General features: G+C 46.4%; 1 protein-coding gene across 1 annotated transcript in view; it reads right to left on the reverse strand.

Moving 5' to 3' along the window:
• The window catches only part of C17H3orf20 (chromosome 17 C3orf20 homolog), a 62,988-nt gene that overhangs the window by 10,073 nt on the left and 31,807 nt on the right, over window positions 1–21,108 (reverse strand). The window contains exons 12-15 of the mRNA XM_032458718.1: window positions 16,857–16,980; window positions 15,268–15,520; window positions 2,323–2,626; window positions 303–410 (exon numbers count right to left, since the gene is read on the reverse strand). Coding sequence (XP_032314609.1) covers window positions 303–410; window positions 2,323–2,626; window positions 15,268–15,520; window positions 16,857–16,980 — 789 coding nt within the window. The remainder of the gene's footprint in view (window positions 1–302; window positions 411–2,322; window positions 2,627–15,267; window positions 15,521–16,856; window positions 16,981–21,108) is intronic.

The following is a 21,108-nucleotide window of genomic DNA, read 5'->3' on the forward strand; positions in this document are numbered from 1 at the left end:
CAATGAATATATATGTTTTTACATACCCTATTTTTAGTAAAAAGTTACTTAAAAACCAACGGATGAAGAGAATTTGGTTCTCCGGGCTAAGCATCACCTGTCCCTCTGTCTCCTGGGATGGGGGACACGTGGGGTCAGTCTGGGGACAGGAGGCCGGGCTTTATGCACTGGATGACTCCGGTCAGTCCTGCTCCCTGAGCCTCAGCCTGGATGGGGGAGGGTCCCACGGCCTGCTCCCGGCCCCCCACACCTAGAGACTGGGGTGGCAGGAGTAGGGGGCGGGGCCCCCAGGCCCCACTCACCAGAACCATCCCCTGCGTCACCCCGTACTTCTTCACCATCAAGGGCGGGTCCCTCTGCAGGGGGCTGTCCAGGTCATACCGCAGCAGGCGGTAGGGGTCATGCCGGCACTGCCGGAAGAGAAAGGCGTGCCCATCACCTCCGGGCCAGGGGTACACTCAGACTCCCACGTGCTCAGCCAGGCCAGGCTCCCCCTGAGTCCTGGAGTCCTGCCCAACACCCCTCCCACCTCCTGCCCAGCGGCCCTTCAGCCCCTGCGTGCACCACTCCTTGGCTGTCCCTAGAGGACGTCCTGGATCCATTCAGGGCCCCCTACTGGTAAAGGCCATCACGGAGATGGCTGCCCCCACCACGTGACATCCACTAGCCCAGCATCCGGGGTCTGCAGGGCTTGCTCATTCCCTTTGCCTGGGAGAAGCCCTGCAGAGACGTAAAGGTGTACGTGTTCCTGGGGCACCCGTTTCCAGGATTCCTCCACCCTCAACCCCACACTGGCTGCCCCTCTGGACACCTCCCAGGCATTCAACCCAGTGCCAGCACCTGAATCGAGCCTACATCTCAAGGTGGGGCCTGGCCAATCCAGACTACAGTGGGCGCTTCCCCTCCCTTTTCTGGATGCCGCAGGTCCGTTAATGTGGCTAACGTGTAGCGTGACATTTCCTGGTTTTATCCGTCTTTTATTCCAGATGCCCCAGCTGTCTTCCCTGAACTTACAGTTTAAAATGTGAAACACAGAGCTGCACCTGGGGTTTCACCTGTCAGTCCCTGTGGGATGCGCCGCAGTCCGGCCTGTCCCCCGCCCTCCTCAAACCCCACTGCTCACTGCCCCAGCCCTTCAACCACCTCGGGTCAGGCCCTGCCGCCCGCAAGCTGCCTGTGGCCAGGCCAGGCCCTGTGCCTTCCTGTGCGCACAGACAATTATTAGTGAGCAATTAATAGCCCAGAGAGAAACTAAAGTCAACTCTAACTTCCCATGTGGGCAGGGAGTGCATCTGTACACCGGTGGGTGCAGAGCAGTGCTCGATAAATGCTCACGGACTCTAACTAAGTTGGAACTGGCTCCAGAACATACATGTGGCTTTGACGTATGAGACTTGTAAAAAGCCTTCTGGTGTCTGATCAGAAGGGTTCCAATGCTAAGCTCCAGGCACTGCTGGAGTGCAGGCCCGAGGGTGGACGCTCGGGGATCAGGCTGGAAGGGGCATCCCCAGGGCAGACAAGGGAACTTAGAACTCAGGGCTACAGCCAAAGGGAGACAGGGCAAAGGCAATGGCCTGGAGAGGGCACAGGGCGAAGAGGATCTAAGGAAGCCGGCAGTGGACATGAAGCTCTCCTGCTCATGGGGCACCCTCTGCTCCACCTGGTCTGGAGACGGGCCACCGCGTGAGATGTGCTAGCTGACGCAGAGTGACCATGAGGCTCAGAGCGACACTGTAGCAAGGAGGTGGGGGTGGGTACACACAGCCCTGACTGACAGACCTCTGGGACTTGAACCACAGAGAGCCGCTGCCTCTGCTGGGACCACTCACCCACCTGCCAAAACCCTCTCACCCTGGGAGACCCTGGCTGACCCTCAGGGGGGGCCAGCCCCATTCCCGGGCTCCTACACACTCAGGCCTGTCCTCTAAGCCCCCTGTCGGGGCTGATATCAGTGTGGCCCCCGAGCCTGGCACAGGACCTAGACACAGGACCCGGCCAAACACTGCTGAGCCCCAGGGCCCAGTGGTGAGCGTGTCTCTTCTAAATACTCCAGGACATGACCACACACTGCAGCGAGTGCTCTGGAAGAAAACTGCAGCCCCCTGACCTGTCTCAAGGTGAGGAAAGGCCCCCACCTCGAGTGGTGACATCCATCCAGGGACAGGAGGGGAGTGGGAGAGAGAGAAGAGGGTTGTGGATGGTTGGGAGTGTGTGTGCAGAGGCCCAGGAGAAAAGGAAGTGAAAGAGGGCCCGTGTCCTCTCAGCCAGTCCCGGCCCCGCCAGGTCTCCCCCGCCTGCCCCCTGGGCCAGCCCGGGACCAACCTGGATGCAGGGCGAGGCGCGGCCCTGCTGCCGGTGGTTGTAGAGCGTGTCCAGCAGCCACTGCAGCTGCCCTGAACTGGAGGGGTTCTGGCCCGACACTATCCCGAACACCAGCACCTGGCTGGGGTCACGGGGCGCCGACAGGAAGCACTCCAGCTCCACGTCGGACACCTGGGGCGCCCTCACCATGCACCTGCAGCCTGCCCGGACGTCCTCCTTGCGAATGAGCTTCCGCAGCACCAGTGGGCAGTCTGAGGGCGAGGCTGCCCACCTGGTGGGGCTGCGCATCTCTGCGGCCTTCCCTCTGCGAGGAGGAACCAGAGGGTGGCGCTCAGTGGGAGGGGCACGGACCCCTGCCCCCAGGCCCTGCTCCAGGTGGACAAGGCCCCGCCACCATGGGGTCAGAGTCCAGCTGCAGGCAGTTCTAGCCTGGCCTCTGCCACCAACATGCAGTGCCACCTTGGATGGGTCCTCTAACCTCTCTGTGCCTGTTTTCTCACATGCAAAATGGGATCAGCATGGGACGCATTCATTCATCCAACAAAAATTTGGTGTTGTCCCGAATGCCTATCTTTCTCTCACACCCCATGCCCATCAGATCCAACAGCAAGCCTGTCCGCTCTGCATTCAAGACAAACCTGGAACCCGGCCACTTCTCCTGCCCCCCTCCTAGTACCATGGTCCAGGCCTTGGTCATTTCTTGCCTGGATGCCCACAAAGCTCACCTTGTCACCTTCTCAAGTGAGATCTTCTCTGACACAACAAGCTTCCCCCTTGTCCCCAGTTCTCTCCCTTAGCATCGCTCACTATCTAACATACTGCATGTTTTCCCTCTTTATTTTGGTTATTGTACTTCTCCATCCCAACAGAACATAAGTGCCACGAGTCCATGAGTTTGGAGTGTTCTCTTCAGTGGAATAATAGTAAAGAGGCAATAGATATTCAACAAATAGTCAAGCCAATACTTAGCAGGGACCTACCACGTGCCAGAGCCGCGCAGGGCGGCTGCAGGCTGCGAGGGGCTCTGTGTTTGGGTGGGGACAAGCACCACCCAAACAGGAGGCGCTGCTGGGGCCCTGCTCTGACTGCCGCTGCCACGCACCCCGGCGGGCGTTTTGCAGCGCCCACAGCCCTTGGCAGGGACACCGTCTTGGTTTATTTTGTGATAATCCGGAGCAGAAAACAGAAGGCTCCTACCAGGTGAAGGGGTTGCCCAAGTTCACACAGCAATTAAGTGGTTAAGGGCTAGGATCAGAAACTGGATCGCCCTAAAACAAGGGCAATGCAAGGAATTTACTGCTCATAGTTACTCAGAGGCTCTTTGATACTAAGGAATACTTGCTAAATACACTTAAGAATTATATTCTTTTTCAAGAACCTGAACATCTGGGCCAGGGGCAGTTTGGACCTATTAATCACAACTTATACCAAGATAAGTCTAAAGTAGATGAAAGATTTAAATGTGGGAAATTAAGCCATAAAAATTCTAGTAGAAAATATGGGAAAATTATTTACAATTTTGGAGGAGGGAAGGCCTTTCACAATTATGACTTAAAAGTCCAGAAATCATGATAGAAAAAGCCTGATAAGAGCACTCACCCTGGGAGACACAGAGGTAATCTGCAAAGACTGGAAGAATACACGTATTTTTTGGCTCCATGTCCAGGTAGTTAAGAAAGACTCCATCAAATTTCACTAACTGATCATTTAGCTAAGCAGAGACTTCAGTGACCACACGTGACAAAGAATACAGTCTTCACAAAAGTAGTTGAGAAAGGTCACTAAATAAACAAACAATTACAAACTACAGGAAAGAACAACAAACCCTAGAGAGAGGGGAGTATTTGATTTCTAGAGTTACTACATTATAATATTCAAAACATTCAGTTTTCAACAAAAAATTACGAGGCATAAAAATAAACAAGGGAGTATGGTTCATTCACAGGAAAAAAGAAATGAAGAAAAACTGTCCCTGAGGAAATCCAGATATTGGGTTTACTGGACAGAGATTTAAAATCCACTGTCTTAATTATGCTCAAAGTGCTAAAGGAAACTATGGACAAAAAAGCTAAAGGAAACCAGGAGAACAATGTCCTACCAAATAGAGAATATCAATAAAGAGATAGAAATTATAAAAAGTAACGTATCAGAAATTTGAGCTGAAAAGTACAATAAAGGAAATAAAAATTCAGAAGCAAATCTGAACAGGCAGAAGAAAGAATCAGCAAACTTAAAGATAGTCCAGCTGAGATTATCCAACCTGAGCAGCAGAAAGAAAATAGAATTGAAAAAAAATTAGTAGAGCCTAAGATATCCGTGGGACATCATCAGGAATACTAACATACATATATGGGAGTTCCAGAAGGACAAGAAAGAAAGGAGCAGAAAGAATTGCCAAAAGCTCTCCAAATTTGAGTTTTCTCCAAGAAGCTCAATAAGTTCCAAGCAGGAAAAATTCAAGGAGATCCACACTGAGATGCATTATAATAAATTGTTGAAAGTCAAAGACAAAGAGAGAATCTTGAAAGCAGCAAGAGAAAAGTGACTTATCATCTACAGTGGGTCCTCAATAAGATTAACAGCCAATTTCTCATCAAAAATCATGGTGGCCAGAAGGCAATGGGATGACATATTTAAAATGCAGAAAGAAAAAAAAAATATTAACCAAGAATTCTATCTTGAGCAAACTTAGCCTTCAAAAATGAAAGAGAATTCAAGAATTTCTCAGATTAAAAAAAAAAAAAGCTAAGGAAGTTTGTCACTAGTAGGCCTCCACATGAAATGTTAGAGTCCTTTAGACTGAAGTGGAAGAATACTAGACAGTAACTTGAAACTATATGAGGAAATAAAGAACACTGGTAAAAGTAAGTAAAGACAAAACCAGTATTGTTATATTTTCAGTTTGTAACTCCTTTGTTTTTTCCTATATGATTTTAAAATACAAACATACAAAACAATAATTACCAGTCTATGTTCACTGGGCACACAATGCACAAAGATGTAATTTGTGACAACAACAACGTGGTGGGAAATGGAGTTGGGAGACAGATTTTGTATACTATTGAAACTAAGTTGGTATTAATTCAAACTACATTGTTCCTGTAATTCCCCAGAGGAACTAAGAAAATACCTTAAAAATATATAGAAAAGTAAATGACAAGGGAATCAAAACCATACACATTAGTCACGGTTCTCTACAGAAACAGAATCAACAGGAGATATATATAAAAGGGAATTTATTTTAGGAATTGGTTCACATGGTTATGGAGACCAAGAGGTCATACCATTCGCTGTCTGCAAGCTGGAGAACTTGCAGGAAAGCTAGTGGTATAATCCAATCTGAGTCTGAAGACCCCAAAATCAGGGGTAATTCCCAGTCCCAGGACAAAAGAGGCCTAAGAACCACGTGGCTGCTGTGTAGGTCCTGGAGTCCAAAGGCCCAAGAACCAGGAGCTCTGGTGTCTGAAGGCAGGAAAAGATGGACTTTCCAGCTCAAGAAGAGAGAGGAGGAATTTGCCTTTCCTTTGCTTTTTCGTTTCATTCAGACCCTCAGTGGACTGGATGATGCCCCTCCACATTGGTGAGAATGGGTCTCTTTACTCAGTGTACTGAATCCAATGCTAATCTCTCCCAGAAACAGTGTTTTACCCTCAGCCAGTTGACACATAAAATTAACCATCACACTATACACTAAAAGAGAGAGAGAGAGATGAAAAGTCAACAATGGAGGAACTGAGGAACAACAACAACAACAACAACAACAACAACAACAACAACAACAACAACCAAGATTTACAGAAAACCAATAAAAGAGACGGAGAGAATGGGGTGGGGGGAATGACCCAACTATATGCTCTCTATAGGAGGCTCATTTTAGGTACAAAGACTAAACTAGGTTGCAAGTGAAAGGATGGAAAACTGCAAGCCAATAATGACCGACAATGAGCAGGGGTGGCTAAACTAATGTAAGACAAGAGTAGACTTTAAGTCAAAATTATTTCAGGAGAAAAATTAGACCTTATATATAGAAAAAAGGGTCACTGTCTCTAGAAATATAACCATTATGAGCATATATGCATACAACAATAGAGCTTCTAAATATATGAAGCACAAACCAACAGAACTGAAGGGAGAAACAGAAAATTCTACGATAACAGTTGGAGATTTCAACACCATGCTTTCAAGAACAGAACAACTAGACGAAAGACAAACAAGGAGACAGATAATTTGAAGAACATTACAAGCCAACGAGATCTAAGAGACATATATAGATCATGTAACCCAACTACAGCAGAATATACATTCTTCTCAAGTGCACACGGAACATTCTTCAGGATACACCACATAATCACCTATGAGAAAGTCTCAATCAATCAAAAAAGAATGAAATCATACAAAATACCTTATCCAACAACAATGGAATAAAATTAGAAATTAGTAACACAAGGAAATTTGGAAAATTCATAAATATGTAGAAATTCAGCAACACATTCTTAAACAGCCAATGGATCAAAGACGGAATCACAAGGGAAACTTTGACACTAATTAAAACAAAACAAAACAAAACAAAACATACCCAAACTTACGGGCTACATTGAGAGCGGTACTCAGAGGAAGATGTGTAGAACTGAAGAAGAAAGATTCTAACCAATCTGACTTTACACTAGAAAAACAACAGCAAACAAAACCCAAAGATACCAGAAGGAAGGAAATAATAATGACTGAAGTCAAGATAAAGAAAATAGAGAATAGAAAAGCAATATAGAGAAACAACTAAAAAACATTGGAAAAAGATTAACAACATTAATCTTCAGCTAGACTGACTAAGAAAAAAGAAAGAAGACTCAAAGCACTAAAATCAAAAATGAAAGTGGGACAATACTACTGATCTTACAGAACTAGAAAGGATTTTAAGAGCGTTTTGTGAACTGTACATCGGCAAACTAGATGCCCTAAATGAAATGGACAAATAGAAACACGCAAGCTAGCAAAACTGACTCAAGAAGAAATACAAAATCTGAATAAGCCTCTAACAAGTAAAAATACTTAGGAATAAATGTACCAAGAAAGTGAAAGGCTCATGCAGTGAATGCTATAAAACACTATAGAAAGAAAATTTTAAAGACCTGAATAAATGGGAGACATGTGCTTGTAGTGAGAGACCACTGTTACGACAGCAATCCTACCCGAAGTGATCTATACACTTGGCACATTTCCCATTAAAATTCTAACAGCCTTTTTTTTTGCATAAGGGGAAAAGCCAATCCTCAAATTCACATGGAATTGTAAGGGGCCATGAATAGTCAAAACTACCTTGGCAAAGAAGTACAAAGTTGTGGAGGACTCAAACTTCCCGATTTCAGAACTTACTATAGTGCTACAGTCATCAGCGCGCTGTAGTACTGGCATGGAGACAAACATACAGGCCACTGGAGTAGAATGGAAAGCCCAGAAATAAATCCTCCCGTATATGGTCAAATGGTTTGTGACAAGGGTGTCAAGACCATTTAATGGGAAAGGGCAGTCTTTTCAACAAATAGTGCTGGGAACACCGGGATCCATGGGCAAAATAATGAGGTTGGCTCCTAATCTAACACTGTATACAAAAGTTAATTTCAAATGGATCAAGGACTTTAAATGTAAAACATAAAATACAACTTTTAGAAGAAAACATTGCAGAAAAGCTTTACAACATTGGATTCATCAATGGTTTCATGGATAAGACACCAAAGGCAAGGAAACAAAGGTAAAAACAGACAACTTATACTTCATAAAAGTAAAACTTATGTGCATCAAATGTGCAGGTACTACCCACAGAGTAAAAAGGCAACTCACAGAATGGGAGAAAATACTTGCAAATAATATCTGATTGCAAATAATATATGAGATTAATAAATAATATATGAGATTAATATTCAAAACATATAGATAACTTTTAAAACTCAAAAAAATTACAAACAACCCGACCGAAAACTGGGAAAAGGACTTGAATAGAAACTCCTCAAAAGAAGATATGCAAATGGACAATAAGCACATGAAAAACTGTTCAGCATCACTAATCATCAGGCAGATGGAAATCAAGCCCACAGTGAGACGCCCCCTCACATCCATTTGGATGGCTGCTATCAAAAAACCCAGGAAACTGGAATGCTTGCCCTGTTGGTGGGACTGTGAAACAGTACAGCCACTGTGGAAAACTGTATGGTGGTTCCTCAAAAAATTTTAAAAAATTAGCATACAATCCAGCAAATCCATTATGGGTATATACCCAAAAGAACTAAAAGTGGGTCTTGAAGAGATATTGTACACGTGTTCATAGCAGCACCATTTACAATAGCTAAAACGTGGAAGTAACCCAAGTGCTATTGGCAGATGAACGGATAAGCAAAATGTGGTTATACACACAATGGAATATTATTCAGCCCTTAAAAGGAAGGAACTTCTGCTGTATGCTGTGACATGAATGAACCTTGAGGACATTATATGAAATAAACCACAGAAAGTCACAGAAAGACAAATACTGTATGATTCCACTTACGTGAGGTACTTAGAGTAGACAAAATCATAAAGACAGAAAGTAGAATGGCGTTGCCAGGGGCTGGGGGAGGGTGTCAGTGTTTAATGGATACAGACTGACAGTTTTACAAGATGAAAAGAGTAATGGAGATGGATGGTGGTGATGGTTGCACAACATTATGAATGCATTTAATACCACTAAAATGTACACTTAAAATGATTAGGATAATAAACATTATATTATGTGCACTTTACCACAATTATAAAATTGAAAAAGAAATGAATAGATGCTCAACTTCACTTATAACAAGATAAATACAAAGGTGGAGAGAAAAAACAGCCACAGAAAAAAAGACACATTCCGTCAAAGGAGCAACGATAAGACGGAGCTGACTTCTTAGTAGAAGTGTTGGAAGCCAGAAAACAGCAGAAAGACAACTTTAAAGGCTGGATAAATATAACTGCAAAACATAGGAAATAGCCTTCAAAAATGAAAGTGAAATAAAGATATATTGAGGAAAAAAAAAAAAAAAGACACCAGCAGACACACTAAAACAATTCTAAACGCAAAAGGAAAATGATCCAAAATGGAAGCATGAAGAACAAAGAAAGAAGACAAATAAATATTCATGCAAAAGGAGGTATCACGACATATTTCACAGTCATTAAAATATCATAAGAGAATTTTTAAAAAAATTTATTTCAACATATTTAAACATTTAAGTAGGTAAATCCCTAGAAAAATCCAACTTACCAAAATAAACACAAAAACAAACAGAAAACCTGAACAGTCCTATCTGTATCAAAATTAAAAGTTTTAATTAAAATCTCCACTGAAAAAAAATTCTAAGACAAATGGCTTCACTGGGTAAACTCTACCAAATATTTAAGGGAGAAATAATCAAGTACATACAAGCACTAGCAGGTAACAGGGGGAAAAAAAACCAAATACCTCCCAGATTGTTACACTTTAAAAGGCCAGTCTGATGAGAACATGACAAGAAAGGAAAAATTATTGGCCACCCTCTCTTGTAAATACACGTACCAAACTTCCACATAAAATATCAGCAAACCAAATCTAGCGATATATAAAAAGGGAACATATCAAAACCAAGTTGGATTTATGTTGGGAATTTAAGATTAGTTGAACATTTAAAATTTAATCAATAAAACTCACCACAATAGTAGAATAAAGGGAACTATCACATGTTCAATAGATGCAGAAAAGGTATTTGACTAAATTTAATATCAATTCACGATAAAAAAAAATGCTTAGCAAACTAGGAATAAAAGAATACTTCTTTAACCTAATAAAGGGTCTCAAAACAACACCTAGAGCATAACAGAAAAAATACTGAAAATGCTTCCTCTAAGATGGGACTGAGACAAAAATGTCTACTATTACCATTTCTGTGGAACATTGCCTTGGAGGACTTACCCAGTGCGGCTAGGCAAGAAAAGAAATCAACAGGTATAATATTGGAAAAGAAATGAGTCTTGCTGAAAGCAGTTCTGTGTATGTAGAAAATCCAAAAGAATCTACTGATACACTATTACAAGTGAACTGAGCAGGATTGTTGGGTAAAAATTCAATGCGTAGAATACAACGTGGTTTCCAGTTCAGATTCAGATTGAGAAAGCATACTGCTCTTCATCTCATTAAACTAAATACTCTGAACAGAATATGCTTTTTAACCAGTCTGATGACTCTGAAAGGCAAATGGCAGCCGGTGGGTTGTGGGAGGGGAGCAGAAAGCCAAAACTTGCGGCGCAGTCAGTGCGGTGGTGTTTCCTGGTTTTACTTTTTCCCCTTCCTCACATCCCAGCTTAGACTTGAGGAGGACCTGAATCAAGAGAAGTGAGCAGTGGGACTGGTTAGTAAAAACTCCAAGCAAAGACCTTCCTTCTAGCCAGAGGACTCAGAAGAGAGGGCCCTGGGATCTTGAGAGTGTGGAGAAAATTCTCTCCCTGTCTCCTCTTGCCCCTCTCCTGGCTCTGTCACCAGGCCACTCCCAGCGGCGTCACCACACTGCTGTGGCAGCAGTGATGTGGGCACCTAACAACTCAGGGAAATCTGTCCCTCCGGGTAGAGGGACAAGGAAAAGGAGCCCCTGCCGGGCAGCGTGTGGGCGGAGTCCCCACTGTTTCAAACATCCCTCTTCTCTTGCCACTTCACCCAGGGGTAGGCTGGGTTGTGAAAAACCAGGTCAGAGTGTCAACAGCTACAACTCGAATCAGAGAATGGGGCTGCTGGGAGCTGGCGAGTGTGGAGAAAATCCTGCAGAGGAGGGAGCGGAAGGGAGCCATTTTCACACATGCACTGACATTAAGTCCTGGGCTCACATCCAACATGTGCACACATAGAATACCCCCCAAAAGCACAGCAAGAGCTTTCAGAACTAAACTACCATAGAAACCGCTGCCCTAGTTACAGAGTGACCCCTGAGTACACTGAGTACAGTGAGGAGCAGAGCTAAACAGCACCGTAAATACTAGGAAAACGAAACCGACATTGGAACCATTACTCACAGAAGACAAGACAGAACTTGCAGGCAAAGAGGTTTTAGACACAACATCACAAGCACAATCCAGAAAAGAAAAAAATGATAAACTGGGGAGTATCAAAATAAACTCTTCTCCACAAAAATACTGTAAAGAGAATGAAAAATCAAGCCACAGATCGGGAGAAAATATTTCAAAGTCATATTGCTGATAAAGGAATTATATCCAGAGTAAGGACTCTCAAAACTTAACAAGAAGAATACAAATGACCCAATTTAAAATTTTGAAAAGATCTGAACAGATATTTCACCAAAGAAAATACATGAATGGCAAATAAGCCCAAGAAGAGATGCTCAACATCATTAGTATTTAGACAAATGCAAATTAAAATGGTAATGAGATACCACTAGACATCTATTAGAATGTCTAAAAGGGGGGGGGGGAAGCTGACAATATCAAATAGTGACAAATATTTGGAGCAACTGGAACCCTCCTACATTGTTGATGGGAACGTATAATGGAACAGTCACTTGGGAAAATAGTTTGGCGGTTTCTCATAAAGCTAAATATACATTCACATACAACCCAGCAATCCAACACTAAAGTATTTACTCAAGTGAAATGAAAAGCTATGCTCATATAAAAACCTGTTCTTGAGTATTTATAGCAGCTTTACTAATAATCACCAAAAAACTAAAGACAATTCAAATATCTTTCCATGGATGAATGGATAAATAAATTTTCGCCCTTCTATGCAGTGTGCCTTATGCAGAGAAGAGGTAACACAGGAGACCCGGGGCTGCTGTCTTTAGAAGGACCTGCTTACAAGGCTGGCCCCTGGCTGGGTCTGGGAACTTCGCACTTGAACCATTTCCTACACTACGCCCAGACTGTTTGTATAAACAACGTGATTCAAGTTGAACACTTGCTTTCCTTCCAGCAGCCTGGAATTCTGACATTTGTTAGGCAGAGAGTACCTACGTGACCAGCATCCAATAAAAACCTTCAACAACACGGATGAATCTCACATGTCTCATGCCAAGTGAAAGAAGCTAGACTCAAAAGGCTATATACAGTATAATTCCATTTACATGACATTCTGGAAAATGCAAAACCATAGCTGCAGAGAACAGGTCAGCCGTGGTTAGGAATTAAGGGTGAGGGAAGAGTCTGACTACAAAGGGGTAACATGAGGAAATTTTTTTTTTTAGTTGGAGGGGAAGGTGATGAAACTGTTCTGGGTCTTGGCTACAGTGGAGGTTATAGAACTCTATGCATTTGTCAAAACTCACGGACTTTTACATGAAAAAGAGTAAAGTTTACTATAAGGAATTTAAAACTAAATTTAAATTGAAATAAAATCAATTACCTTTCTATAACCAGGAACAAACAGAAAAATTAAAACATAATTTATAAGAGCACACAAAAATTAAATACCCTAGAATAAATCTAATGAGAGACATAGAAGACCTCTATGCTGAAAAATCACAATATATTATGGAGAGATTAGAGAAGCTAATTTTGAATAAACAAACAGATATACCATATTCATGGATTGACATACTCCAATATTACAAAGACATTAACAACCAAATTGAAATCCCAGGACAATTTTTTAAATAAACGGGATTATTCTAAAATTATATGGAAGTGTAAGTGGCCAAGAATAGCAAAACAGCTTAGAACACAAAGACTGAGAACTTATTCTGTTGTATATCAATACTTACTATAAAGTGATGATAACTAATACAGTTTGGTGTTGGTAAAGTTTGAACAAATAGGGAACAAAATAAGGACTCCAGAAAATGACCTTTGATTTACACACATGGAGCCCCTCGATTTATGACAGAGTCTGCACCAGTAGGGGGTGCTGGATCAGTTAAGTACACATGCGGGGGGGGGGGGATCTTGGCTCCTACTTCATGTCATACACAGAAATCATTTCCAGGTGGGGGGTGGATAAATGCAAAAGTTACAAGGTAAAAACCACTAGAAGGCAACTTGGGAGAATATCGTCTTGTTGTTCGAGTTCTTAATTAGGGTACCAACACTAATTACAAAGAAAAAGATTGAAAAGTGGACATTAAACTTAAAACTTCTGTTCATCAATAGACACCACTGCCAGAGCAGAAGTGGGAGAACCATTTCCAACATGTGTAACTGACAAAAGTCTTGTATCCATAATATATAAAGAACTACAAAATATAAATTAAGAAAAGACAACCAGTAGAAAAATGGACAAGGGGACTGAACAGGCACTTTGCAAAAGAGAATATCCAAAACGGTCAATGAACAATTGAAAAGGTGTTCCACCTCTGCAGTCACCAGGGCAATGCAAATTAAAACCCACTTAATCATGACAGAATGGCGGTAATTAAAATGACTGACAACAGCCGGCGTAGCAAGGATGCGGAGCAACTGGAACTCTCATACACTGCTGGGGGGAGTGGGACTTGATACCACCATTTTGGAAAACTGACAGTTTCTAGCGGGACATACACATACTCCACGACAGCAATTTCATATCCAGGCATGTGCCAACCAGAAATAAGGACACACGCAAATACCAGCACAGGTTTTTTTTTGTCATCACCAAAACTGTATCCAACCCAAATATCCGTCAGCATTAGAATACACAGACTTTTTAATGGAGTCATAAAATAGATTACTACATAGCAATGAAAATGAGCAAACCACTGCTACATGCAGCAACACGGGTACATCTCACACTGTAACACTGAGCAAAAGATGCCAGACACTAACAAATGCATATTGAATAGTTCTATTTAAGTAAAGTTAAAAAACAAACTAGCCTTCCCGTCGGGGAGGAGAGTGGGATTACTGACTGTACTGACTGCGAGGGGACGAAAGGGAATTTCTAAAGAGCTAGCAATGTTCTGTTTCTTGGGCATTATAGGGTATGTCCACTTTGTGATACACATTGAGCTATACAGTTAGGACTTGCTCATTTTTTCTATATTTTATATAATTTTTAAAGTTAAAACATGAGGGATATATAATTTTTTAAAGTTTTCTAAGAACCTCATGAATCAGATGATGTCACTTCCAGACTCGGAGGTACGGTACGGCCTCCTCTAACACTGAGGGCTCCCTGGCCCGGCTCCTGCCTGTCTCTTGGTCCTCAGGTTGCATCCCTCTCCCCGCTTCCTCACAGCGCTCCACTCTGGTCTTCTCACTTTCCCTCACACACACCAAACTTGTTCTTGTCTCGAGGTCTTTGCACGTGCCTTGTCCTCTGCCTGACGTCCCCTCCCCCAATCCTTCTTTGTGGCTACTTCATATCGCTCAGGCCTCCTTTAAAGTATCTCCTCCTCAGAACAGCATCCCCGACCATCCACCTAACCGTCCCACTTCCGGGTCACTCTCCATGCTGGGGTTTGGTCAGCATTTTCTATTCGGAACCAGACAGTAAAAATTCTAGTCTTTGCAGGTCAGATGGTCTGAGTCACAATGACAACATCTGTCTTAGCAAGAAAGCAGCTACAGACGATGTGTAAATGAGTCAGTATGTCAGTGTTCCAATAAAACCTTACTTATGGACCCTGTCACTTGAATTTCATATCACTTCACATCATGAAAAATTCTTCTTTTGACTTTTTTCCTCCCAAGTATTTAAAAACATAAAAACCACTCTTAGCTCAGGGAGGCAATGGGACCAGACGTGGCCCCGGCCGTAGCTGCCAGCCCCTGGTCTATTCTGACCCATTTCCCCAATTTACTTTCCTCCTAGTCCCCATCACTGTCTAAAATGATTCCAGCTGCTCAGGCTTACCTTCTCTCTTTCCCCACCCCTGGAATTTCAACTCCAGGAGGGAGGGGCCTCGTCTGTCCTGCTCGCTGTTGGTGTCTCCTACCCATCACAGCATCTGACCCACAGAAGCCAGAAGAAATGAGGCCCCAGCTCACCTGGCTGTGACCACGGCCTTGGCTTGGACTTTGAAGGTCTTCTTCTGAGCGGGGCTCACAGGAGCCGACCCAGGCTCTTCTTTCGAAGACTCTTCAATCAAGGACTCAGGTCGGACTGACTGGGATTGTAATAAAAGGATTTCTCCCGAGTATAAACTTAGCTTGTTGCCTCGCTCGGGAATGGGCCCAGATTTTAACCTGGCTTGACTGACTTCCGCCTCTTCCCTTACTGGATATTCGATGGTTAACAGGCCTGCGAGCAGAGACACAGCCGCTGTCACCCACCTTGTGGCCCGGCCCCCGCCCTCCGCCCCTGTGAGGCTGCACATCTCCCTCTCTGGGCCTTCACTCTTGCTGGTTCTGCCGCAGGGCTGCCGCCTCTCGGCATGCGGCACAGTGCTCCGGGCCAGGTGCAGTTAGTGGGTCAGGAAGCACTGGCTGAATCTAAGAACAAGGCAACCTCATTTCTGTTCTCTCATCAAACCCAGCTTAGATCCCTCCTCCCCCAAGGGCCTGTGTCACTCGGCTCTGTGTCCTTTGTAACACTTCAGAATAGACTGGGTACAGAGTGCATCCATGCTGTTCCCCGTGCCTCCATGTTTAAGTCATTTCCATCTACACTCTCTGTTACATCGTATTTATTTGTGTTCTTGTTTGTTTTCCCTACTAGACTGGAGAACTTCTGAGGCCAGGTACCTCTCATTCCTTCATTCACTTACCAAACATTTATTGAAAGCTGGGCACCGGGCATACAGAGATGACCCCATACAGGGTTCCCTGCCTCTGGGAACTCCTAGCAGGGGTGTAGTGGGGCATGGGAAAACAAAGAAATATTCAAATGCTAGATAATAAGATTCATAATGCTATGCGAGCCCAGAGGAGAGTGTGACCTGTTCTAGCTAGGAGGTCAGGGAAGGCTTCCTGGAGGAGGCGCCTAGTTGAACTAAGTCTTTAGGGACAAGGAGAAACCCCCCCAGGGAGTCCGCGGTGGGCAGCACAGCCTACTCTGGGCCCAGCCAGGGGGTGGCATAGAGTCGGGGGGCGGGAATGTTCCTTTGTCCCCAGGCCCATCATTAATGAGGAGAGCCCAGACATGGGAGGGGTCCCGAGGCCGCCCACACTGGCCCTGGGGGAGCTCTATGGGCTAACAGGAACAGCCTGGTGAGGGGGCTGCTCATCTCGCTTCTATCGAGAACTTCTACAAGGAGAGAAACAGGGGCTGCAGACGGAGGACGGGCAATGTGGGAGATGGAGCCAGAAGGTGAGCAGGGGTGGGGGTGGGGACAGAGAGAGTGACAGAAAACCAAGGGAGACACCAGGGAAAAAGCAATCACGCAGAGAAATTAAAGACATTAAGACACATGGAGAGTGCTCAGAAGCTGATGCTGGTGGAGGTCGCCTCCTCAGCTGTGTGGCCTCGAGCACGTGTCCCCCCGACTTCTGAGCCTAGCCATCCCATCACCAGTGGGGAGTCCTGCTGCTGTGCCACTGCCCTGGGGTGGTAGAGCTGTCCATGCAGGTGACTTGCAGGTGGCCAAGGATTTGGGAAGCCACTAGGTAGGATTCCAGCCCCCTCTCTGGCTCCTTACCTGCCGCCAACAGGATGGAGTTCATGAAGCGGGACACTGTCTTCTGAAACCGCCTCTTGATCTCCACCAGGGCCCGGCTCATCTTAGACATCTTTTCGTCCATGATGCTGATTCGGCGGGCCAACTGTGGGGAGGCCGAGGGGAAGAGCACTGTCACCTGCCCCACCAGGAACTGTCTGCCCAGCCCAGTGACCACCAGGCTCTGCCCTGGCTCAAGGATGTACCATGTCCTGCCTGGACTCCCCACCTCCCCTCAGCCCAGCGAATCCCTGCACACTGACCCAGCCACCTCTGGTCTTTGCCTGGGACCCCCTCCGCCCTCTCCATGCCACCTGAAGACAGAGGTTAGCCCTTCACAAAGTTATGTGTGTGGGAGCCTGTCTTCCCAACTAGACCCTATGCTCCTGGAGGACAAGGACCAGTTCTCGGTCTCCTTTGTGTCTGCATGCCCATCATACAGAAGGCGCTCAATTAATGCTTGTTGTGTTATGAATAACTGGATGGACAAATGCCTCTCTGGAGCCTTTGCTGCCAGTCTCCCCCTGTTGAGTGCCCCCCAGGATCCCCCTCACCCCTGCTGGCAGCTCTTGGCCGAGAAACTGCCCTGGACCAGGGTTACAGAGACTGACTGGTCCCCGTGGGGCGCCAAGGCCCAGCCCCTGCCTCAGTCAGGGATTACTCCACAGGGCCGTTCTGGCTCCGGGACTCCCTGTCGGACGGCTGAGGCCGCCCTGCAGCTCCATCTCTGCCTCTGCCAAGCAGAGCGAGGCCTAGACTCCAGAGTTAATGGCAGCCGGAGTCTGACTGTTTCTCCAGGAAGCCCTGGCCGACTTCCTCAGCCAGCAGCAGTCACTCTCCACGCTGAATGTGCACATCCGCCTACCCCATCCCTCCCGCCCAGGGTCCTTGGTCACTTTTCACTTTCCTTATCCCTAAACTTTGTCAGCCCCTTGAAGGCAGGATCCATGCTGTCTATGGCTCCCACTTCACACAGAGGACGTGCGAAATAATTTTTCTTCTGCAGAACTGAAGACTCAGGTGGAGAGAGTGGGGTGTGCGGTGGACAGACTTCCTGAAGAATGACGTCAGCCCATGTCCCTCTTTGCTCTGCACCAGGACGTGTGTAAAATGCCTCAATTAATAGCAAAGCGCAACCGTCTTTCTTGTTGGCCCCAGTCGCCGCTTCTGGGCTAATTTTATTTATTTATTTGAAATTTATACCCAGGCTTGCTCCCAAAAAGGATCTGAGGCAGCACTGGGCTAATAAAGCATTTAAACTGAGGCATTTCCTCGCTTCCAAAGTGCTGCCTTGATAGAAATATTTAGAGAGGAGCCTGGCCACAGGGCCATAAAAGCTGGGACCGCCATTCTGCCTGTCACTCTGATGGGTGGTTCCTTCCAGGGTGATGGGTGTCTGGGGAAAGCATTAAACAAGTTTCCCGGTGACAGGGAGTGTGAGGGAGAGGGCCACCCTGCCCCCACCCCCACTCCCCTAGACTGCCAGGGGCTTGCTGATGGGGGACAGCCAGCCCCAAACACACACCCCCCCCCCGCAGTTGAATGGATTGTGGAAGTGCTGGATAGGGGTGTGGGGAAGCGGGGTGGGCCTGTACATATCACTACACAGACGCGGAGACTGAGGCCCAGTAAGGGAAGGGACTGGCCCACGGCCCGAAGCCCCCTCCTTGCCGAGGCTCTCTGCCTGCCCCATCACCCAGCAACACTTCTTGGGGGCTCCTGGTAGATCTCATAGTCCAAGAATCTAAGATAAGACAATTCGCTGAGCCTCAGGATCTCATGTAAAAATATTCCAAGATGCTCAATCTGGAAGCTAGCTAAATCCATAATAAATCTGGTATTTCTTCATTTGTTGTTGATCTAGTTAGAAGGCTGTAACTTACAGTTCACCTCCCCTGCATTCTAAAACAGAAGAGGTCACGACCTGAACGCTTTTTGACAAGTCAGCCTCTTGGCTCAACCCTGACGACTACTCTCTGGTTTTCAGAAGCCGCCTTCATGTATCTGTCTCTTTATCGCTCTGCTAAGTGCCCCCAGGACGGTTATGCTTTTTGAATTACAATGTTCCTTTTAATACACAACTTTCCAGCCTCCTTCAGCACTGTCAAACTACCTCTGTGAGCTTCCCTGACTGCGGACCCCACCTGCCAGGCCCCCGCCGCCCAGGAGAGGTTTGATGTGAGCTGCGTGGGTAGTTTTAAACGTTCCTGAGGCCACATGAAAAACGTTCTGAGGAGAAGTTAATTCTAATGACATACTTATCTAACCCAATACATCAAAAATATGATTATTGCAACATGCAGTCAAAATAAACGAGTAATAAGAAACATTACACTCGCTTTTCACACCAAGTCTCTGACGCAGGACGTCCACTCACGTACAGCCCATCTCGACCTACAGTTGTCACATTATGAGTGCCTAATAGCCATCTGCGACCCAGGGGTACCATACCGGACAGCACAGCCCTGCTCTTCTGATCCCAGCTCCCTAGAGCTGCAGTTTAGGTAAGGAAATACAAGATGTGAATGACTGAGGGGCTTTCCTAGCCTAAAGGGCACATTTGGGACACGGACTTGGCTGTTCATGGGGTCTTCAACTGCTTACGTCCTGGTCCTCAGCCACTGTTCCAAATTTCAGAGATCACCAGAAAAGAGGTTGCCAGAAAAGAAACAAAGCACTACTGCAACGTTATGGGAACAACAGCAAAAATTCTATTACCTATTGCCTTCAATAAGAAAAGCAAATGCACATTTTAAACCAGTCTTAAAAGGTTTTCAAGAAATATAGATTCGTGACTTCCTACATCCCGTGTACTTAGTCACCTAACAATGACTTTCAGAGTCAGCGTATGGAGCCACATTGACAGATGAGTCATTTCAGCCCAGATGGGCTCAAAATCCTGGGGTTGCTCTGCTCTGTGGAGTGATGAGTGCAGGCTGAGTCGCAGGATCCAAGCTTCCCGGGTGCTCTGAGGCCCCTGTAACGAGCATTCTCCCCATGGACCCCCGCAGCTCCCACAGCGCCCCCATCCCCCGGCACAACAGGCCAGTCGAGCCAGATCATGACCTGTGTCGATGGGCTGCCCCTTCCATTAGACTGAGAGAATTTCAGAGACAAGAGGGAGCGAGACTCCTTCATTCCTACGTCGCCAGCAGCCAGCCTGGCACGTGCAGGTGCTGGTACATGTTTGTCAAATTAGCTAAGGAGCTGATGAAGTTGGAATGCTGCTGGAATGAAGGACCAGTGGGAGAAACAGGGGCACCGCCTCCCTCCAGGAGAAGCGCAGCTGTCCTCTGTGTCTTGTTCAGACGACACGGGTCTCCAACAGACGCCTGCCTCCCGTGTCCCCGTGTAAAGGCCAGACATGAGGCCGGCTGCTCCCGGGGGCGCTGTCCGCCCTGCGGGCAGCCAGCCTGCGGCTTACGGTGGCAATGCCCTCACAGTGCAGGGCCCGCCGCTGGGTGACTGTAACGTATCCTCCAAACCTTCTGGGAGGGAAGGGGTGCTACTACTAGTCGCTGGCTGATGGGTGAACACCGGGACTGGCCCCAGGCAGACTAGGGGGGTATGGTCTCCTCGACCCCGCCCCAAGAGGCCCTCCTCAGTGAGCCAGTCCCACGCAGCGCCTGTGTGTGACACAGGCAGCCGGCGCCACCCCGGAGCCCTGGGCCACCCCAGTCTCATGGTGAACGTCAACTGTCCTCCTCCAGACGATAAACTCCTTGGGCATCAGGGACTCTGTCCCCTTCATCCTCCCCGCCTCTTTCCACAATGCTGACTCTTGACCAGGCACACAGGAGGATCCACAAAGACCCAGTGAACGAAGAACTGGGTTTCCTGCCTCCACTCACCCCCTGAGTAAGTACTTCATGTGAAGCAGTCCTTGTGCTGGGCCCGGGGGCAACAGAAAGCAGTAGGAACCGCAGGGAATTCCCGGTTTAGTAGTGAAGGCTGGCTTGCAGGAAGGCAGTGCTGGGGTGGAGGTAAGTCAGGGCTGGGAGGGCTGGGCAGGGGGAGGGGACTCTACTTGGGACGGGCAGGGGGTGGTGGAGAGGGTCATCAGCACGTGGGCAGTTATCCTGTCCAGCACCACCTCTCCCTCTTCTGGTATTAGCACCACCACTTTCCTTTAGGAATACACTCCTGCCTCATTGTCTGCCCAACTGGTACACGTGGGGCTGATTGCACCCCTCTGCTCCTGGGACGGACATGACACTTGAGCCTGGCCAGTGAG

This window comes from Camelus ferus, chromosome 17 (genome assembly GCF_009834535.1).
Source record: "Camelus ferus isolate YT-003-E chromosome 17, BCGSAC_Cfer_1.0, whole genome shotgun sequence".
Lineage (NCBI taxonomy): Eukaryota > Metazoa > Chordata > Mammalia > Artiodactyla > Camelidae > Camelus > Camelus ferus.